The following is a 23138-nucleotide window of genomic DNA, read 5'->3' on the forward strand; positions in this document are numbered from 1 at the left end:
ACAGTTTCATATGTCTCCTAGGTCCATAGAATGAGCTTTTCCGCACTCAACACTGTTTAATGTCTGCATCATGTGCATTAATCAAGTGTTGTGTTTATGGTCATTTTTTCGAGAGCTGTCATTGTTGGAGTGTCATAGTTTGCTTATTGACCACGAGTATGTCATGATCTCATAACTCGTGCAATGATTACACAGAACTCTATATTACGGAAATAGGCCTTATATGCCTGCAATTTTGATAATTCAATCTTTCTGTGTAATAGATAAGTAATTAGTCCCTCAAAATCTTCGCTGCTGAGTGCCATAGCCTCTATGTGATGGTATTTTATTTGTGCATTCATGTTGGCAGTCAATATAGTTCCTTTTAAAATATTCTTCCTTGTGTAATTTTTAGAATTATCCAACTATTACAACATGTTTTGGCCCTGTCCCAACTTTTTTGAGATTTGTTGCATGGGTCAAATTTTAAATGATCACATAATTACCTCAAAACAATAATTCTGCTCAACTTTAACAACTGATATGTTGTCTGTACATAATGCTCTACCTTATTAACATATTAGATGTTTTAAAAATGCCAGGCCAGCATTTAGATTTTATTCACAAAATACAAAGTGTCCCAACTTTTTTGGAATCCGCTTGTACTACATACGGTAGTCTATGATTTTCTAATTAGAACGTAAATGTCTCCATACCTCAATATTATGAGAACATATTAATAATTTAAGATATATTGCATGTGTCTGTCATCAAGTCCATAATTGCAGCTACCATTTCATTGTGATTTCTGTGCATTGTCATATCCTATTGGATACAAAGCTGTAATGAATGGGTGCTGCTGCCCAGTCAGAAGATGAAGACCCCATTGGCTGCTTGACCCGACCCGGCTCGATGGGGCCGATCCAAAACAGCTCTGAGCACGTTTCACAACCAGCCCCGTGTGGACAAACAAGCCTCCTAAAGAAGCACACAGAGCCAATAGAGATGAACTTGGAGAGCAAATTAAAACCCGTTGTGGAAGACTGGGTAAAATCAAACAACCCCACAGGGATGGACCCTTTTTTTTAACATCTGAAAACATGAGGCATCCTTCCTGTCTTTGGGCCACACAAAGTCCACGCCTAGCCCTCTCTCCTCCTACCTTTGCCTGCCTCATACCGTACCTAGAAGGCAAACCACATCAGAGAAGTCCTCCATTCTTCGGCCAAAGGCCCACAGAAACTCAGTCACTGGTCTCCCCCTGGACGCTACTCTCTCAGCAGCCTTTAAGAAAGTCTAACAGACTCAATGAGCCAGAAAGAAAGGCAAGAAGAAAAGACAGAAGGGGGAAAAAAGAGGAAAGAAAGAAGAAAGACTGAGGGATGTGTGAAGAAAAATAAATGGGCCCACAGTGCACAGATCCAGGAGGGAGGGGGGGAGGGGGGGGGGGTGCCTCGGCAGCATTGCCTATATCTCCTGAAGTGCCTTTTGTTTGGCCATGAAGTAACAGGAAAGAATACTCCTGCACGGCCAGCTCCTCAGCGGCCAGTCCAAGATTGATTTCTGTATTCACTGGGGGAAAGTAGAACGTTCATGAGGAGCATACAGAGAGAGCTCCCCTTTGCTTGCCTCTCTTCTCCTCTCTTCCCTTCCCTTCACTTCACTTCGCTTCCCCTACCCCTACCCCTACCCCTACCCCTACCCCTTCTCCTTCTGTGAGGAATTACGACAACAGGGGAGACTTTCTCTTTTTTTTCGCCCACTTTCTTTCTTTCTTTCTCTCTTTCTTTTTTGGTTGTTGTGGGGACACTATACAGATCTGAGTATTCATAGGGGCCACTGCCTAAGCTGTTTGCTTCGCTGGGGCCCTTTTGTGTGTTGTTGCAAGTGATACACACGCACACACACACACACACACACACACACACACACACACGCACACACACACACACACACACACACAAGCCAGAGCGAGATTTATGGCACAGGGGCTGATCTGTAAATTTTCAGGTCTTACTCGTTCACCCATGAAGTGCCAGGAGAGAGAGTCAGACCTCTCTCTCTTTCACAGGGCGTGAAAGTGTTAGCCCCATTCATTACTAAGAGAAAACCCACCCCACAACAACTGTGTAGAGCAAGAGTTCATTGTAAAGGCAGCCATGATGTATACGATGCATGCCTGTTTTTTGCATCAGGAAAATAGTTAGAAGAATAGTTAGACGAGTTAGAAATAGAGAGATGTAATCAATCATAATAGTGATGTCTTCTCAAATGAAATGTTCTGTGTTGCGTGAGACTTTTCTACCGCAAATGTTAACAATGGCCAACGACAGCAAGTAATATATATATATATATTTGACGTTTTGTACTGTCCAGATAGTAAGAGTGGCTATTGCCTCGCTATATGAAACACATGCCTATACAGGGGTCACGATACGATGTCGCAATACATGTGCCTCCTCCCCATATGGTACTTTTTTCTGTAGAGCAACAGTTACACTGTAGTGAATGTAGTGAAACTGTAGGCCTACTGTTCATGATGCAATATGCATCACGAATACCAGTTGCTGTGTAGCATTGAAAGTCCATTTTTATTTTATTAAATAAAATTAAAGACGATGTATCCCGATATCAGCATTTTGAACACACCACTACTAGATAGTGACCATGCATGTGGCCACAAGTACCGTAGGAATGACTTAAGCCTGTAGCCTTGCCCCAGTCAAATGATAGACGTGTCGTTGGATGTTGGTCCACCCTACATTTTCCCACACTGCCAGCGCATACTCTCTGTTGGGCTCCCTCCAGAGAGAAACTGGGCAGAAGGTCTTTGTGTCCAAACCCTGTCTTGTCTTTGCTTGGTCTTGAGCTGGGCTAGAGCCAGGGCTACGGGGACGTAGGACCGCCCCTCCAACCCCCCACCCCCCAAGCAGGGTTTTGTTCTTGTGGCTGAATGAGCCTTGAAAATCTTGAACAGATTTCTAAGGCAGTGGTTCCCAAACTGGGAGGGGGGTCGCGGAGGTACTGAAGGGCGGTCGTGGACAAAAGGGACATCGAATAGAAACGGGAAATCGACAGGTTACCTGATTACAGCTAATAGATGTATTTGCTGTCCTGTGGATTTCTAGCAATATTAGTGGACAAACAATTAATGGAAAATGTAGCAATAGTAATGGCCAAATAAAATTGCCTGGGGTCGCAAAAGTATTCTTAAGTCCAAAAGAGGCTCCCCGCTGAAAAAGTTTGGGAACCACTGTTGTAAGGATTCATGAATGGGCTCCTGCAAACTTACTGGAGGTGCCAGAGTCGATGCTCTTAAAATGGTGCCGGTGGTGGCACGGCTGCTAGGACTGCTCAGGCCCATTTTGAATGTTTTAGTTGACCAAACAGAGTTGGTGTTATTAAAATGTTGCTGTTGTTGGTGATGGTGGTGGTGGTAGGATGGCAAGGACCTGTTTTGAATGCTTTAGCCTATCAAAATCTATCATGGGCACGACTCCCACATGTTGATTCAACGTAACGGTTGGACCAAAGATCTTGGATTTGACCTCCTCAGCCTTAACATCAACACATGTAGCGTATACTGTAGGGGTGAAGAGTTCATGACGTCCATGCGATTGTACAGTATGTGCGTTTGTGGGTGTTTGTGTGTCTGTTTCCGGTCTGCCCTGTTTAGTTTCTCTGCACACACCTGTGTGTACTGTAGTGTGCTGAACACATGCTGTGTTTGGATGTTTTTCAACAAAAAAGAACTTTGGATTACCCTCTAGCCCTCCGCTAGTCTTAAGAGCCTTTATTTTGCTCTGCCTCCCCCCTTCCCCTCTCTCTCTCTCTCTCTCTCTCTCTCTCTCTCTCTCTCTCTCTCTCTCTCTCTCTCTCTCTCTCTCTCTCCTTACTCTCAATTGGGCTTTCAGGAAAAAAAAACTTGGTTGCTTGGCAGCGAGATGAAGCATTCGTTAACCCCTTGTGTGTTCGTCAAGGGCCTAGCTCTCTTTACACCTCCATTGAGGGCCTCCATCTTAAACTGCTTCCTCAGTCTCCCTCCAGCCTGTGTTTCGGGAGCACAATGGAAAGGCACTGCGAAAAGGGGCCCGTAGTAAAGACTTAAAAAAGGTCTAAAGTAGTGAAAAGTGAACCACCAAAGCCCAGAAATTAAATGGTTGAAATTAAATTATCGTGTACAGTCTTAATCGTAATAGTTACTCTAGCTTTGAATTACACCTAATGGCTCCCAAATGTGTTTGCAATGGTTTTTTATGTCTTAAATGTGTCTTTCATGCCTTGCTCAGACTGCAGGGTTTCAGACCAATTTTGTCAAATCTGTTGCTTATCAGCGAGTGTACGGTGATGCATTGGCTTAAAGCCAGAGGGAGTCTCATGAGACTTCACGACTAATGATTTGTCTTCTGGGGCGATCTAAGGCAGCCTTACAGAAAGACAGAAAGATTTCCATTTACTTGCACCCTTGAAGTGTCGCCAGTCTTCTGGTGTGTTTCCATGATTGCAATCACATAGTTTAACATGTTTAAGTGAATTCTGAGTATTGTGTTGTCTGACCAAGATGGGCAATATAAAAATGACACTGCTCAATTTTCACATTAGAACGCCATAACATTACAAAATGGAAAGTTTGAGCCAATGTATATGTTTCTGTATGCATGCCTGCTTTTGGTGTTAGTGTACCCTGCATGCTGAATATTCTGTAGTGTTAAGACATCCTCTAAAGCAGTGTTTCCCAACCTTTTCTGTCTCGAGTACCCCCTAAGCCTCTTAGTTATGCCATGAGTACCCCCTAATTCATGTTCTATATCGCTTTCTAGGTCTTGATGTGACTGTTCCATACATTTGTTAAGATAATAACATTTTCCCCAAGTACCCCCTGCAGTGTGCTCGCGTACCCCTACTCTAAAGATTACTACACGGGCCTACCGGGCCCAGGCCCAGGGGCCCAAGAGTCAAGGGGGCCCTGAAGAAGCCCAAGCCTCTATATCTCCATTTGTCATATTGAGTTAAAATTGCACTTTTAACAACAGATTGTTCATTTTTCTTGGGAGACATCCCACCAAAACCCAACAGCATAGACTGTCACATCAGGCTTGAAACCCTGAATCGTTTTGTTAGCTAGCAACACCCATGGAGAGGGGCCTTGTTCTTGTCTGTCGCAGGTCCCCATGAAATCATAATCTGCCCCAGAGGTTCGGCCTGCTGGCTATATCCTGTGGTGTGTTGTTTACACATACTCATTCGATCTCCTGTTGCATATTGTTGGTGTTAACATGCACTGCATACTGCAAAGACGGTATGGGGCTCGCAAAGTCTCTCCTGCTTGCTGCACACAAAATACTCTGTTGGTGTTTAGCACATCTGTATCCTACAATTCTCCCTCCTCTGTTGTGCCGCAGGTGGTGTATGTCACGGCGACCTTCCCCTACGTCATGCTGCTGGTACTGCTGGTCAGAGGAATCACCCTGCCTGGCGCTGCCAACGGGATTAAGTACTACCTCTACCCAGACATATCCCGCCTCTCCGATCCTCAGGTAGGGCCCCTACCCCCCAACCCCACTCCCACCTCATGTCTTTATCTCCCTCACCCCTTCAGATCCATGCCTGCAATCCACTTTCACCTGCTGTGCTAACATTTTCACTGTGTTCTAATGAAATGGTTTGATACTCAAAGCAGTTTAGTTGTGTACATATATCTTCACTCTTATTTATGTCTCTATGGCTGAGAATGTTATGTGTTTGACTTTTGAATGAGATACAGACATGAAACATATTGTTGCTTTAATACAAGCTGCAATGTACTTAGTGCACAGTATGCATGGGAGGGATTTGTAGTATTCGCCTTGGTCCTAGTGCCTGGCGGTGACACTTCCTTCACAGAGGGAAACAGAATCAGCATTTCTGTCCTCATCTCCTTGGTAGCAGTCATCTACAGTCGCTAGGCAACAGTTCTGACATCACCTCTGCTTCATGTAATGCTTTGCTGGGCAGAATAAGATAGGACTGTCTTGGTTGAGTAGGTGTTTTAATGAATATTAATTTCCACTTGCTAGATAATTTAAGATGATTAGATGAATGTGCACGAACAAATAAAATACCCTTTTGCGCTACCATGGCAACCTGTGCAATATTTACTACTGTATATGCATTTACAGCTGCTAGTCCTTTCCCATTATTTAGTTTTAACCAACCACAACACTTTACTGCACTTACCATTACAAGTTATTTCAGCTAACCATTTAAGGAAAGTGGATGATTGCCATTTATGTATACAGCAAGTCAAATTCATAGCAATGAACATTGAATTGCAAATAATACTGTGTGAAAGAGTCATCTTCTGACATCTGTGTTTTGGTAGCGTAATCACACCAGTTCATTCTTCATGTTAACTGTTCTGCTTAGCTTCCAGGGTACTCTTGGTCTGTCAGCATTGCAGCTTTCCTTCAAACGTAGCTGACACTTTTAACCAAAGTGACTTACAGTTATTTAGGTATGGAGAATTGATTGCGGTTCCTGGAGCATTGTGGAGTTTTCGTGCCTTGCTCAAGTGCACTTAAGCCATGGATCAGGGTGTAATGAACTTGGCTAGATGCAGGTAGATGCAGTAGGAATGAAGACTGAAACAGGCTTTTCCAGGCAGACAGAATAGTTAGAATTGATTTTTTTTTGGCTGAAGCGCATGATTGGAAATAAGGTAAGTGTAAGGTAAGGTAGGAAATGTGAAAAGTGTAACAGTGACACTTCTTGAATGTACTTTGTCAGTTATGCTGAATGACTCATTCACTGAAGAAAGATAATATACAGTAGGATAAGAAAGATGAGCATATGATTGATGTGTGCTGTAATGCCGTAGTGCTGTGTCACATTAGTAATGCATATTTTCTTGTGTAGATAAATAGTCCTGAACACCTGTCCGAGCATTGTTTCCCTACTCGCTCATTATTTCTCCACAACCAGTGCGATGTTATGGTTTTGTTCCGACTGCCACCGGTTGCAGATATTAAGTGTTATGGCGAAGTATTAATGTGATTTTAAAAAAATCAAGCCTGGGTGCAGCTGGGAACTGGGAACATATATGGTCCGGCATATTAGATCAGTGTGCCACAGTGATAACTTTTAAAGGGTGGACATATGCACGTGCTGATGGTCTATGATGGATACATGAACTGGTTTGATTTTGGAGGACTATGCTTTCTAGATGGCTGACTTTTCAACAGGTGCACAGAATTCCACCAAATATTATGTGCTTACACTCCATTATAGGTGCATGAACTGCCAACGTTTTGGATGCCTCAAATAGTCAACATGAAAGTAACTTTGTGTGCTAATCCGAGGATTGGAGCATTTTTGGGATATTGCTCTGGCAGTCGGAAGTGGCTGATAGGTCTAGTTTCGTCAGCTTCAACTTGGGAAAGTCTGCAGGAAAAAAAAACCGACAGTAGCTGTGTCCACGTGTGTTAGAGTGCCTGTGTGAGTGTGTACCTGTGTGGGTGTGTTTGTCTGTGTGCCTGTGTGCATGCTTTTGTTTGTGTGTGCATGTTCATCTGTGTGTGTGTGTACCCATTTGTGCATGCATGTGAGTGCCCGTGTGTGTGTGTGTGCGTGTGCGTGTGCGTGTGTGCCCATGTGTGCATGCACACGCGTGTGTGTGTCCATGTGTGCATGCACGTGTGTGTGTCTGTCCATGTGTGCATGCGTGTGTGTGCCCATGTGTGCATGCGTGTGTGTGCATGCATGCATGTGTCTGTGTGTGTGAAGCAATGGGGTGCATAAGTGAACACGGCCATAGAAAAGATGTTCTTGGAGGGGCACTAGCAGTGTGTTTGTGAGGTCAGTAGGGTTTCCCCGGTAACCCTCTAAGCGAGTAGAATACCGCAAGTTGTCAATTGTTTTCTTACTAGGCGAGATTAGTGGCTCTATGGTGATCTGACGCCAGTTTGTTTGAGGCTAGAGAAAACCTTCTGAGGAGTTGCACCACAAACTGGAAAACCGAGTTCATTGGTGAAAAAAAAATCATTGCAATAAACTGTGTGCTATACATTGCGTTGCAATGTACCGTAGCAGCAGTTTTGATCCTCTTCTTTTAAGATATACATTTTTTAAAGATAATGGGAATTATATGCTGCCTTTTAGCATTTTATTTTCAGCGTGTTTCAATAAAGAATGTTACAAACAAATAGTTAATGGCTGGATGATGACTATTCCAATTTCAATAAACAAAACGTAACTGTATCAGTTTTTATGTCTCCCTAGACTTAGTTTACTGCAGTATTTTAGGGAAGTACTACCACCTACAATAAGTACTAGAAATCTAATAATATTCCTTATAACCGTGTTTGGTTGCAAATCAGAAATTCTGAAACGCACACCATCCCAAACAGGAAAGAATGTACTCTCTACTCTCAGTTGTTTTCTTTGATCAAGCATTGAATGTGTATAACAAATTACTTGTTGATAGTTACAAAGGGGCTATATTTTGTGAATACAGTGGATATCTCAAAAGTTCCAAAAGGAACCAGGCAAAGCCAGTTGCCATTGATGCTCTGTGCTCATAGAGTTTGAAGCATGCAACAGAGTTTGAAGCACGTAGCATGGTGTGCAAGTCTTTTATACCCCGATGCTTATGGACATCAGTATAAACCTTTTGTATAGATTGAAATATACGATGAAAGAAAAATGTCTGCACACATGGCCAAGCTTTCGGTCTACATGACATGGTAGGATTTAAGTCTGCAGACATTTTTGTTTCTTAGTTTTCGTTTTTGTTTGGCTTTTAATAGTGAGTGTGGTGTAGTTTGTTTAAATATAGATTGAAAAATACACCATGTCGTTTTTTTTGTCCTTGGTTTTGTTAATGCCATCTTTTTAAAATGTTAAAACACGTCGTTGGATAAATTGGCTGTTATCAGAATGGCAATGACCAAGTCATAGGGCATTACTAAAGGCCTTGTAGTTTGAACCGTCATAGCAGTGTAGTGGTGTATGGTAGTTAACTTTTCATTGACTGTTAAAGCGTTCCACTGGTGGAACAGCGTGTGTTATGGGGCTACCCAGAAAATGAAGTGAAAATACTAAGCACTGTTTAGTATTGTGTCTGTACACCATTCCGTTTTCTAAAACGTTTTCTCAATAGTCAGACATCAAGGTCATTGAGTGTAAGCCTGTCCTCTGGACACAGGACATAGTAATTTCTTGAAGTGGCCTCAATATTCAGCCCGTGTCTAGAATTGGCATACGAGTACCCACCAAATGTCAGAGGACTTTTAAAACGGATCACCTTGTTCCAGCACAGCTAAAGGACAGACAGGCTGGCAGAACAAGTGGAGGCCAAGACAAGGTAGCGTTATGTAACCCATGCAATAGGGTGAGGGTTAAACAGAGGGCAGCTGGGCGGACACAGCCCCTCAGGAGAAAACCACACTTCCTTTGCTAAAAGAGTGATGATCCAGACTTCAGGGAAATGTTGATTTAGTTAATTATCTATAACAGGAATGGAGTGCACATCCCATGCCAAAGTACAGGGGAAAATCAATCAACATTTAAAATGGCAGTTTTCATTCAATATCATGACACACTTTTTCTTGTGTTGCAAGTCAGAGGCGTGCTCCGTCCCTTTAAAGAAATGTGGAAAAAAGGTTCTGGTGGGTGCTCTTTGGTTCAAGGTACTTGTTTGTCCAACGTTTGTTGAAAAGAAAAAACTTTTCTTCATCAATGCACTCTAAAAAGTGTAGTTGAAATGTCTTTATTGTAATGACATGTCCAGTGAGGCACTTTTTCTTGTCTTCTTAAGATGCCTGACAAAACACATAACCTGCAGGTGCCACAATATCAACAAAAAAGAGGACAGGATGATTGTGGATCACTGGGGTCGGTAACTGGAGATTTTTGTCCAGTCTGAGGCCAGTATGTTGACCTGCCTCATGTCTCTACTTGGCATAATTAGAAGTGTTTCATTTGATCGTCTCTTTTGGACAGCGTGCTTGGAGGGCAGCGAGTTTGAGCTTTCAGAACAGTGGTGGCATTGTGTTGTAATGAGGCTGCTTTTGTTTTCCAGGTATGGGTGGATGCAGGAACTCAGATCTTCTTCTCATATGCCATTTGTCTCGGTTGTTTAACAGCCCTCGGTAGCTACAATCCCTACCACAACAATTGCTACAGGTACAGCTCCACTTCCATGGACGATGAACCTGATTGTGGTGAACTACATTTCACAATTTATTATGAAAGCCATCTGACACCTTAATCCAATGCACAGTACAAACAAAAACAATTGACCTTGATTTATATCATCACATCAGAAATAAAGCAGTGTGGCAGTAGCAAGTTACATATTAAAATGAACAGTTAGGTTTGACTTTGTATCGTTCTATTTGTCATGCCAATACGTACTGTAGTTTGGATAAGGTTGGATGATAAAATAAGTGGTTATCATTGTCAATCTGACACGTCTTTGAGACCCTATTTACAGGTATATGGATAATTCTGTAAACAACAAGTTTTGTAAAACACACTTGTTACAATTGACATAATTTATTATCCACATGTCGTAAAACGTTATCAAAATAAGTAACTGGAAAACATATCCATTTTAAACATGTCCACATGCTTACGTGTAGACATGACCTGAATCTCAACTGACTTCTCAACAGGGGCTGCATAATGAGGTCAAGAGAGAGGCTCCAAGGCACTCTGAAGTCCGTTTAAAAGTCTTTTATGATATTGTGGACATCAAGCCGGCTTGAAGGCTTAAAGGACTATTAAACCGACTTCAGAGTGCCTCAGACGCTCCCTCTTGACCTCACGATACACATTTTAGACACAGATGAGCACCTGAAGATTTTCTTGTGATTACCCCACAGATGCAACTTATTCCTCTCTCCACAGGGACTGCATCATGCTGTGCTGTCTGAACAGTGGCACCAGCTTTGTGGCCGGCTTTGCCATCTTCTCTGTGCTGGGCTTCATGGCGTACGAGCAGGGGGTGCCCATCGAAGCAGTGGCAGAGTCAGGTGAGTGGCAGTCAGGGTCGCCACTAGACATAAGCAGAGTACGCAGAGTGCTTAGGCAGAGTAAAACTGTATAATAAATGCTGAAAATAAAGAAAACCAAGGACAAAGTGGGGTAACAAATGTTTCAGGTCTAGCCCATCGTCATTGAAATAGAGAACATTGGAGACACTGACGATGGGCTAGACCCGAATCGTTTGTTACCCCACTTTGTCCTTGATTTTCTTAATTTTCTGCATTTATTACACAGTTTTACTGAAGTACATTCCGCTCCTGTGTGCTACTCCTTTTCCCCCCTGAATGTAGTATTCATGTCGCGAGTCAGGTGAGTGGCTCTGTATTCAGGTGACCGTCTTGGTATGCATATGGAAATGAAATGAAATGAAATGATTGCATCAGCTATATATGTGTGTGAGTTCCACTCCTTGCTGCTGTAGATAATGACTTGGGAACCTCCGCACCCATTAGGACTGGAGTTAGTGGCATGACACTCCTCTGACTTGTCTCTATACAGTATTCAGGTCAGTCATTGTTCAGGTGTCTGTTGGCTTTTTCATCTTCTCTGTGCTGTACCATTGTGGTCCATTGTGGTCCTCTGATCTATTTTTGATCTATTTCTGATCTACACATTCTATATACAGTCACTAGTAGCCTAAAGCATTATAACACTCATGCTTGGACATAAATAGACTTAAGAACAGTGTTGCTTTTTAACACGGTTACTGTTAATTTGTAGTGGTTTTGAAGCAAAGCAGGTATACTGTAATTGACTCTCGGTTTCAGATGGAAAACCTTGTTTATGTGTGTTTATGTCTCTGCCACTGAATGCAACTTATGCCTGCTTTGAATGAAATTGAAGGTGTTTGACACCAATCATTTTTATTTCCTGTTTTTTTTTTTTTTATTAGTACAGTGTTCTACCGTATACCATACATCACAGATTTTCTGTATTCAACTGATTGCATTTCGGCATGTGATATGTTACCACCTCTATCAAGGACTTCAAGGTCATATTTGCTGTTGTTGTGAATCAGTCTGCATGTCAGCCTGATGGAAAAAAGAAAAACAGCACAAACCCAGAATTTAATATTGTGTCAGTGTTTGAGTGACTGACCGATTAACCGATAACATGCAAGCCGTATTCTGCATCCCTTAGGTGCTGGTCTGCCGTTTATTGTGAATCCCCAAGCTTCTGATAAGATGTAAACCTTATTCTTTCTGTGTCCTTCAGGTCCTGGCTTGGCATTTATTGTGTGTCCCAAAGCAGCCGATAACATGTCAACCTTATTCTTTCTTCAACCTGATTGTGTTTGTGCCCTTCAGGTCCTGGGCTGGCGTTTATTGCGTATCCCAAAGCCGTCACCATGATGCCCTTATCTCCCCTGTGGGCCTGTCTCTTCTTCATGATGCTCATCTTCCTCGGCCTTGACAGCCAGGTGACACCGTATTGCACAGCACGACCTGTCACTTTAGGGGACCCATTGACAATGGCCACGTGTACATATTGTTTTTAATTCCGAATGAATAATTCTGAATAGTTCCAGTTTACATTGCACATTAACTTCATGCTTAATTGTGAAGTGTTTACAAGATTCTTTAAAAGCGGAGTTAAGTTTTTTTCAGAATTAAATCGAGTTAATTCTGGATTAACTGTCTCATGTAAGCAAGGCCAATGATGGACTCTGCTGTCCATGGAAGGAGAAAAATCTGCAGCCATTTTTTCTTAGTAAGATATTACAGCGGCATCATTCCGTTTTCACCAAGAAAAAATATAATTTGTTCATAATACAGGAATTAGTTCTTCGCTTCGAATCGCTGGTATATGCCATGTTTTATCAAACCCAACAGTATTCAGTTCAGTATTGGTGCTCTTACTACATATATTTATACTTGTGCACGCCTGGCATCTACTCTACACATCTGAATGAAAGGTGTATTGTTTGTGCAGTTTGTGTGTGTAGAGAGTTTGGTCACGGCCGTGGTGGACATGTACCCCAAGACCTTCCGAGTGGGCTACCGGCGGGAGCTGCTGATCTTGGGCATGTCTGTGGGCTCCTTCTTCATCGGACTAATCATGTTAACAGAGGTAATACTCCTTTGATGATACTGTGTGATCACTTATGTTCTCAGAGGTAATACTCTTTTATGATACTGTGTGATCACTAATCATGCTGACAGAGGTAATACTACTTTATGTTACTGCGGTAATATACAGAGATAATGCTGCTTTATGTTACTGCGTGGTTTGGGATCAAATGTGTGTAAAGAAACAGGTTTGCAAATTGAAACCGTCTCAAAAGTGAGGTTTTTTTAGCACGACAAACGACAAAGCACCCTTTGATAGAGGACAACGTGTCTGAAGTGGCATTGTGATGATGGAAGACCTGTCCAAAGTGTCATGCACCTCACAGTGATGTTTTGGCAAGAGGACATTACTTAGTTTTCAATTTTTGTACGAATAGTATAGCTACCGACTCCTACTCCTCAAAATGTTAGCAACACTCAAGTCAAATTTTCCTACTGAATCGTGTAATATACTGTACCTCATTCTTATGTATGTCACTCATTTGAACAGAGATGTAGAGATGCATCCTTAACTTTCTTAGTGTATTTGTTGCCCAAAGATGGTAGCAAACGAAATTTAGCAGCAACCTCCTCCTCCACCTCCGCTGATGAACCATAGAAAAGGTCAGCCGTGGTAGACTGGTTTGGGAATTTTGACTATAAATCACAGGGCTACAGGTTCAATCCCGTCCCTGACAAGTCCCTCTCTCCCTCCATGGCTGAGGTGCCCTTGAGCAAGGCACCTAACCCCACAATGCTCCAGGGACTGTAACCAATACCCTGTAATGTCTGTAAGTCGCTTTGGATAAAAGCATCAGCTAAGAGTAATGTAATGTAAAAACCTTTAATTTGTAGATCAAGAAAAACTAGTTGATGAAGCTTTAAAACTGAGCAGATAATATAAATATCCCCAATGAGCTCCAAAGCTGGTCCTACCGCAAAACGACACATATTTCACTTGGTATACCGCATGCATGTAGAATGCATACTGTACTGTGGGGATATTCATGAATAATGTCCTTATACATATTGTTGAGATGCTGAGAGGTCAAGTCCAGTGAAGCATACTAGAGGTCAAGTCTAGAATGTAGACTGGAGTGTGTATGTATCTCTCAGCCCCCATTTGAAGAGGAAGTGTTAGCTTTCCTCTGCATTTACCTTCGGAAGCTACATTTCCACCTGAGGGGGAAAGATGTATTATTTCATGGGAGTTGCCGTGTGTCTGTGTGAATGCGCGTGTGTGTGTGTGCGTGTGCACTGCACTGTGCTGTCTGAGTGACTGAGTGCAGGCGTGAGTGGGTTGTATAAATAGGGCCGGGCTAGCGATGGCAGCATTCACGTGCTGCACTCCGCTCCTCTCTGCTCCCCTCTGAAAGCTCAGTCAGGTGGACACTCCCGCAATGCTGTGCCCATCCAACCACGTCAGGTCTCACGTGTATCTGGCTGCCCGTGGAATCGGCGAGCGCCGTGCCAAGCGGAAATATCGGGCCAGGCGGGCGGGCGGGCGGGCGTGCAGGCAGGCCTCTTGCTTCTTCAGTCAGCCGGCCCGGTTACTATGGCAAAGCTGGCCTGGCACCGCTCGAGAGAGAGAACACTGGCACTGGCAGCAGCAGCAGGAAGACAGTGAGGAGCTTGAGTCCATGCCACCTATTGTGCTGGCACGGGCTCAACTTCTGCTCTGCCCCCTCTGCTCTGCTCTGCTCTGCTCTGCTCTGCTCGACTGTGGTCTACCCGCTCTGCCTGTCTTATTTAATATGTGTGTCCTCCGGCTCCTGGTATGAGTGTAGTAGCAAGGTTTATTTAGGTATAAAGAATATTATACAGATTTATTATTAAGAATATAATACATATATTATACATATATATATATATTATACATTATACAGGAAAGTCATCTGATGTGCTGTGTACAGTTTTAGGGGCATAGTGTTTTTTTAAAGATATTTCACAACACTTGTTCCTCGTTGGACTTTTGGTGGAAAAAAGTAAAGCTATTTTCTACCTTTTCTCACATGATTATTGCATTGGTTCATGCCTTTTCTTTGCACTGTTGCTCTGCACTGCAATGATTTCCAGCGTAAAAATATTCTCAGGTCTGAAGTATCTCAAGCATATGAGTCCAATCCTGTTCTCTATCCAGTCCCAACATTGCATTGTGTCATGTCTGACTTTGTGCTGTCACTGTGTTAAAAGTCAAATCCAGTGTAAAGGAAATGACAATGCTTTTAATGCATGTTTTTTGTTTGCAGTCTGCTCCCATTGTGTGCTACCCTGTGGCTCTATCTAACATTGCATCTTGACTTTCTTCCTCATTTTTGTATGTCCAATGCAAAATGAAAGAACTTATTTGACATGCATGTATCAATTCATCTTGTTGTCTTGTGATCTATTTCCATTATCAAATGTGTGTGAGATGCCATTTGTTTATGCTTGAGTATCCTAGCTAAAGCATTGTGTCACTGTGTGTCCTTGCCATGTGTCCCCTGTGTGGATTGCTGATGCCCTGCTGCTGTGGTGCTGTGTTGCTGTGTTTCGCTCGCCCGCTCGCTCGGTCAGGGAGGCATGTATGTGTTCCAGTTGTTTGACTCGTATGCGGCCAGTGGGATGTGCCTGCTCTTTGTGGCCATCTTTGAGGCCATCTGCATTGGCTGGGTCTACGGTAAGCACCACCGCCTCGCTCTGTCTGTGTACCATGCAGTACCCTGTAAAACATTGGTAGTGGTAAAAAAGTAAATTACCCTGCTGCCATAAGTTTGTAAGTTAACTGAACTTGAGAAAGCCTCAAGTTGAGTTTAGCCACGAGTTGAGTTAACTTACAGTCGTAAGGCAGCTAGGCAACTAACCTTTTTTACGTTTAACTAGCTTGAAATATACCTGCATGTGGAACCATGTGAATATTGTGCATACTGTATAGGCCTACACGTTTGTATGTGACTGAGTGTGTGCATGTAACTGCACTGTAAGACATTGCTGGCCAGTTAAATGTAAAAATGTAAGTTGCCGTGCTGCCTTACCTGAAACTGAACTTGAGGCTTTCTGAAGTTGAGTTAACATACACACTTAAGGCAGCAGGGCAACTTACTTTTTTACATTTAACTGGCTGCAATGTGTTACAAAGTGTGTGCATTTACTGTATGTATATAATCATGTACATGCATGTTTTGCATTGCTTACTCTTTATTCCTCCATACATGTACAGTATAGCTTGTTTATGTCTCCAATTGTAAGGTACTTTGGATAAAAGTCTCTGGTAAGTACTGCACTGTAATTTAACGATCCTCAGCCCATGTCCCTTTGGCTGCCAATCTCAATAACTAGCTCAACAACCTGAGAAGTGCTGGATGAGTGGGCTGGCTGGAACATACATAATACTGTATATACATTACAACTACTTTTACTCCTACTTTTACGCTATATTCGACTCTGTCCGTATCCCATGGAAAAACTGAGTGTACAAGTTGACGTTGACCTTTGACTGTGTGTTCCAAAGGCAACCTCACAATGCATTATTGTCATTACAATGCCCCCTGCTGGCTGTAGGTCTCATGTACATTAGTGAGTCTGACTGTGGATTGGAACGACACAGAAAAATGTATCAAGTACTGTGCATGGGTTTGTGTAATTGTTTTGTTGTTTGATCATATCTTAGGAGTCTGTCTGCTAATGTAAATTGCATTAGTGATTTGTTTAAAACGTGTGTTGTTGTCTTTTGAACACAGGAAGTGACAGGTTTTACCTGAACATTGAGGACATGATTGGGTATAAGCCGTTGTTCTTAATCAAGTGGTGCTGGAAGATCCTGACTCCCGGAATATGTGCAGTGAGTCTGTGGCCTGTTTATACTCTGCCAACATGCAAGCTACACTTGTATCATTTACACAGAATGTGGCAAACATGCACACACAATCTCAGTCTGTAAATATTGCACAATCTACAATAACATAATCTGTGAAATGTTTCATCTGCAGCTCTTATATGTGTCTGTACTGTATATTCTCTCTCTCTCTCTCTCTCTCTCTCTCTCTCTCTCTCTCTCTCTCTCTCTCTCTCTCTCTCGCTCCCTCTCTCTCTCTCGCCATCCATCAGGGAATATTCCTATTCTTCTTGGTCAAGTACAAGCCGCTGAAGTACAACAACAAGTACACGTACCCTGACTGGGGCTACGCCATTGGTTGGATCATGGCTCTGTCCTCCATGATCTGCATCCCGCTGGGGATCATCATTCAGATGTGGAAGACAGAAGGCACTTTCATGGAGGTGAGACAGTGTGCCTTTTTTTGCTCAGTCATGTTGAGTAAGCTGTTATACTACAATAATTCTGTCGGATCCCAGTATCCCTTCCTATTTCGTACTGCGGTCTGCAACAAATACCGTTTCAGGTGTCCAATGCCATCCCTGTGATATTTCCATTGTGCATTCCCAGTATCCAAATGTCATTCCCAGTGTCCAATTCCGGTGAACCTATTTATTTCCAGCGACCAACTCAGTATAGTTATGTTATTTCCCGTGTTGGTCTTTCTTTACTTTCTTATGTTATTTTCATTGCTTTTCTTACCACTCCTTTCATTTTAAATATTTCAGCAATTCTAGTGCATGGAAGTGAGAGAGCATTCCCAATATCCCCTTTGTGATTTTTGTTGCCTACCTCTGTTAATACAGTACCTATATCAAGATGGTTTTTTTGTTTTACACTTTCCATTTTGAAATACTTAATATGTAGTCACATTTGATCCTCTCTCAGGGGTGTTCAGAGAGAAAATTGTCTGTTGGGTTTGCACCCTCCTCTGCTCCCTCTTTTCATCAGATCATTTTCTCTCTCTCTCTCTCTCTCTCATCTCTCTCCTCCCTCTCTCCTCCCTATCTTCCATCCGCTGTTCGATGTGCTCTTGACAGCTCTTGCTCTAAAGCAGTAAGTGCAGTGTAATGACAGTGGGCAGGAAGCTGTCAGAGTGGGGATGCTTCCTAAATTACTTGGGAAGAAGGGAGCGGCAGGGCCGGATTAATGCACAGGCTAGATATGGCTGCAGCCTAGGGCCCCCCACCTGCCAGGGAGGCTCTGATTGGCCAAAAGTGAAAAATTGCAGAATTGAGGTAAAATACAATATTGAATAAATGTATCTGTTGTGTATAGTACAGTTGGTGGACATCTTATCCTTAACTCCTAGATTGTAATTATGACACTGTCTATGTCAATTTGCCTTCTGGGGGGGGTGCACAGCAACCTGTAGCCTAGGGGCCCCAGACCATTTTAATCCGGCCCTGGGCAGCGGTATCTCAGGAGGGGCCATGACAGGCTAAGATAAGAGTTGCAGCAGCAGGAAAAGATTTGAGGGTGCCAGGACAGAATTCACTCTGACACATAGCCACTATCACCCCAGGTGTCAGACTTAGGGTTTCTTTGTGTGTGTGTGTGTGTGTGTGTGTGTGTGTGTGTGTGTGTGCGTGTGTGCGTGCGTGCGTGCGTGCGTGCGTGCGTGAGTGCGTGAGTGAGTGTGCTTGTGTCTATGTCTGTGTGTGTGCGTGTGCGTGTGTGTGTGTATTTGTTTTGCACTCACAACATTGTTAAAAATGAGATTTATTGCTCGATGACCTCATGTCTGCCATTTGTCTTCTTAGAGTAGGCTATGTAGTTTTGGTCGTTGATTTTCGAAAGTGTATGCCACCCATTCACAAATATGATATTTTCAGGAATATTTACTGTACATAACTTGTAATAAACTAATATTTACTGGTCTGACCAAATTACTGTAAGTTTTGCTGTCAAAGATGTCTATGATGTGAAATTCAAAACAGCGGGCATGAAGAAGTGTATGAAAAGTGTAGTTTTCCCAAATATAATGAATACTTATGCTAAATCCTATTACACCCCTTAGACCTTAGCCCTACGCCTTTCCCCTTCCCCTCCGTTTTGCGTGTCCACGTTTAGGGGTAGTGGCGTCTCGATTCACGTTCAGACAGAGGGGTAGGGGTACGACAAAGGGCTTTCCACCCCTCCGAACAGAGATTTTCCAACACCACACTCCACGACGGAGGGCTATGACAGATTTCCCTGAATGTATTGCAAATGTCTTTAAAAATTGGCGGCAAGCCACGGCATCCACAACAGCACAGAAGTTTAAGTATGTTCGCCGCAATTGGCGGTTTTAAAGTGGTAATAATTATTCCATTGTACTAAGTTTAACATTGTCCTAATGTGTGATGGCCCTTTTCTCTGTGAAACGCACATGAATAAAATTGCTATTAACGTCAACCTAATGCATGGAATTAGGGACAGCTGTGAGTGTCTTTCCGTGATTGTTGAAGGGGTATCTCAATTCATTGGGGTTGCGTTTCAAGCCCTACACCTTACAGCTTCGTTTGAAAGCATGAGGGGCATGGGGAAGGCGTAGGGGTAGGGATAGGAATTACAAATGGGAAAGGCTCTTAGAAGTTGATGATGGTGGTAAATATTCCTGAATAATAAATCATTACTGAATGGGCACCTTAAATTCTGGAAATAAGATACTAACAATTGCATACTGTATGATGAATGTTGCATTGAGAGTTCTTCTTCTTCTTCTTCTTCTTCTTCTTCTTCTTCTTCTTCTTCTTCTTCTTCTTCTTCTTCTTCTTCTTCTTCTTCTTCTTCTTCTAATTCTTCTTCTTCTTTTTCTTCTTCTTCATCTCCTTCTTCTTCTTCTTCTTCTTCTTCGTCGTCTTCTTCTTCTTCTTCCTAAACGTTGTCTTCATCTTCTTCTTCTTCTTCCCCTTCCTCACACTAGTAGGGGTGTCGAGGGTGTGAAAGGCCAGTGCTCTCCTCCACATCCTCCTTGTGACGGTAGTACCATAGTACATTGTAGTCTTTCTTGTTTGGCTGTCCTCCTTTTCACTTGTCATTAACAGTGTTGTGCATTGCTGTGTCTGCTGTGGGGTGCTGTGTGACCACAATAAAAACTGTGAATCCTCTTTACTGCACTTTTTATTTCTTATCCCTTTACACTGCTCTGTTTGGGGATGTTTTATCATTTACTTATCTAAAGTTGAGGTAAGTTGTGATCTACTGAAAAGAAGAAGCTTGGCTCCTTTTGATAACATGATCTTGGTGATTGAGAATCTTAACACAGACATGCTACATTTGTGTTAACAACCTTGAGCTTCCTTTGTGTATTAAATGTTTACACTAAAACAATGTTGGATGATGATGCAACCTAGACTCTCGGAACCATACCAATTCTCAGAATAGCTTACTTAAATGTTCTGTGAAGAACCCTAAAGGTTGTTTAGAGATTCTTAATGAGTTCTTCTGCGGTTGCTTTCGAAGGTTCCTCAAAGAGTATTTGGGTTCTTGGGCTCTCTAAAGAACCTTCAAGAAAACCTCTTGGTGTTTCCAAGAACTAATGTGTCACATATACAGTAGGCTCCTTTGAGAATGTTTAGGTTCCTCTGAGAACGTTTCGGGGCTCATCCACAATGACAAACTGAACTTTCTTTGAGGAACTTTTCATTTTTTTACAGTGTAGAGGTAATTTTTCCTTGACTTGGCTAAGCTTCTGAACTCTCCCTCCGCAGCGTCTGAAGAAGCTGACGACCCCCAGTCCGACCCTGGTCATGCGAGGGAAGCCCATCACCGCCCCTGTTGCCAACGACTGTGATGCCAAATCCAAGATCTCCACCGTCACAGAGAAGGAGTCACGCTTCTGAAGGGTGCACTGACACAAGCCAATTTCAAACGCCACCAATGTGAACGAAAGAGTTTAAAATGAGACGTCAAAACAAATGTGTGTGAGTGTGAGAAAACAAAAAAGAGTATGTACTTGTGTGATTATCTTATATCCCACATCTCGCTCCTTTTTTGCACAAACTTAATTAATACATTCATATCATTAGTAACATCATGACCTATGGTAATAAATATGCATTTATAATGACATATTGCTTAAGGGAATATAGACTTATATAAAATATATATATATATAATTGTATCTTTGTCAACATTTCTTACACTAGCAAGCGCTTACTATGTGTTTAGAAAGACATTGTGGAATGTCAAAGCCTCTGTAAAATCCTTTCAGTTTGTAGGCATGTTCTCTATGCTGTAGATAGCAACCTAATACGTTTCGTGCCATACAAAACCATTCCAAACAGCACCGTTTGTATTCCTGGGGAATTCGTTGGTAGCGAATCTGTCAACAGCCAGAACAAGCATATTCCCTTAGATATATGTAGTGGCTTGCAGGGCAAGTTTCACACAGTTTAAAATCTTTTTTTAAGTATGGATGTCAGTGAGCAGCCGTGATGGAATGTGAGGTGCGGATGATGTTTTCGGGGAGAGGGATTAACGCTGAAGTGATGAGAGCAGATTGGGACTTCCCTGTTTTGCTGCCAAGACTGTTTTTTGAACTTGTTCTGCATGTTGCCTTTTCCCCTGCTCTACTCTGCTCTTCCCTGTTGTCTCACACAACAAAAGCTTGTGTCCTCTGTGGACAACACAGTTGAGATGTTGAGACAACTGAGATGATTGGTTCAGATTGACTAGAGTTGAGTTGAGGTGAGCAACCCAATACTGTCTCGTGTTCTACCAAACCCTGAGGTCACGTCACATCACTGTGTGCACTGCTCAGTAAGACACAGGAGCTTCTTCTGACAAATCCAGGGCAGTTCCATGGCAGTTATTAATCATATTACCGTATGGTATTAGGCAGATGATATCCTTTTAAGGGGGAAGGGTGGGGTCATACCCAGAGCAAATTACGTCATTGGCTACTACTAATTGCAGAGCAGGTTCTTCATGGTAATTGGCTGAGCTGGTCTCAGCACCACACAATGGAAATGTTTTGAAAGTAAACTATTATTTTGGAGCAGGTCGACTGATGGACGAGGAAGAGGCAGGAACGCAATACGCTGCATAACGACATACTTCGTTTGTAGTTTTTGATATTTCCTTTTGTAACTCCCATTTGCTTTGTCATCCATTATGGATCTGTCAAAACATGTGACTGGAGGGTTAGGAAGGTCATAGGTCAGGTTATACAGCTGAGGATTTTGACGCTACTGCCAGTCTCCATGTTCACACGTGCTGTCTTTGGAATGGTGTACATTATCGCAACGTCTTCATGTAAGTTTGTGCAAGTAGACAAAATGTGCATTTTAAATAATACATTGTTAACAAATTGAGTATGATGTAAATTTTACATCCTGTTAGTTGGATGCATATTGCTCTTTGGGAAATGAAAAGATCTTTCGTGAAAAGATTTTTGATATGTTGTACAACATGTTCTTCTGAAGTTTTTAGAACTATAATGCATATGTTGTATGTACTGTTTACAATGAATTTGGTATTCACTTTACAAGAGAACTGGCCGCTTACCCATTTTTGAAATAAAATTTAAAGAAAAAAGCACATCTGCCTCCTTATGTTGTCTTTTATAAGATGAAGTAGTTTGTAACATTCAGGGCTGCCTCAAGATCTGGAGATCTTGACTTCATAGACAGTGGAAAGGGTCGCACGGTTCAAATACAGTCTGATTAATGGAGGTGAATGACTTGTAAGTGAAACATTTCTTGCACACCTTTGGACAAGTGAGATCAGAAAAGACCAAAAACACCGTCACAAAAAAGTACCTGCACATTCTCCCGATTTGTCACTAAGAGAGACAAATGTAACTCTCATATTGTTCCTACTCTTAAGTGTTGAATGAATGCTGCAAAGGTGCCGATTACACGTATGCGGAAATTTTTTAATGTGAATATCTTTATCCATTCACGTATAAACACACCATTGTGACAGGTGTGTTTTAGTCCCCTGAAAGGGATATAAAGGGGATTTTAAAAACTCTTAACGTGTAAATACTGATGCATTTTCAAAAATATCCATATAGAGCTTCTTACTGTGGACTTGTATTTTCACATACCTTCCTGCAGCAGCAGCTGATCTGCATGTTGGAGGATGATTTGCGTGCTCATCGGAATGAGCAGCTTCAGCTATAACGGCTGGATCAAAAGTGTCTCCACTTAACTTATCTACAGTGCCTACGCTCTCGCTTACTCATGTTCTTCTCTGCAAATCTGCGGCTTGATTTGTGACACGGGATGGAAGTCGCCAGGGCC

The 23138-nt window shown here is 42.4% G+C and overlaps 1 protein-coding gene across 1 annotated transcript in view; it reads left to right on the forward strand.

Moving 5' to 3' along the window:
• slc6a11b (solute carrier family 6 member 11b) overlaps positions 1 to 22427 on the forward strand; it is a 30680-nt gene extending 8253 nt beyond the window's left edge. Inside the window, exons 7-15 of the mRNA XM_063216078.1 lie at positions 5382 to 5516; positions 10037 to 10140; positions 10867 to 10991; positions 12312 to 12424; positions 12937 to 13074; positions 15609 to 15711; positions 16772 to 16872; positions 17139 to 17309; positions 20601 to 22427. Coding sequence (XP_063072148.1) covers positions 5382 to 5516; positions 10037 to 10140; positions 10867 to 10991; positions 12312 to 12424; positions 12937 to 13074; positions 15609 to 15711; positions 16772 to 16872; positions 17139 to 17309; positions 20601 to 20732 — 1122 coding nt within the window. The 3' untranslated portion in view covers positions 20733 to 22427. The remainder of the gene's footprint in view (positions 1 to 5381; positions 5517 to 10036; positions 10141 to 10866; positions 10992 to 12311; positions 12425 to 12936; positions 13075 to 15608; positions 15712 to 16771; positions 16873 to 17138; positions 17310 to 20600) is intronic.
• The last annotated feature ends 711 nt before the right edge of the window (positions 22428 to 23138 follow it).

Source organism: Engraulis encrasicolus, chromosome 14 (assembly GCF_034702125.1).
Source record: "Engraulis encrasicolus isolate BLACKSEA-1 chromosome 14, IST_EnEncr_1.0, whole genome shotgun sequence".
NCBI lineage: Eukaryota > Metazoa > Chordata > Actinopteri > Clupeiformes > Engraulidae > Engraulis > Engraulis encrasicolus.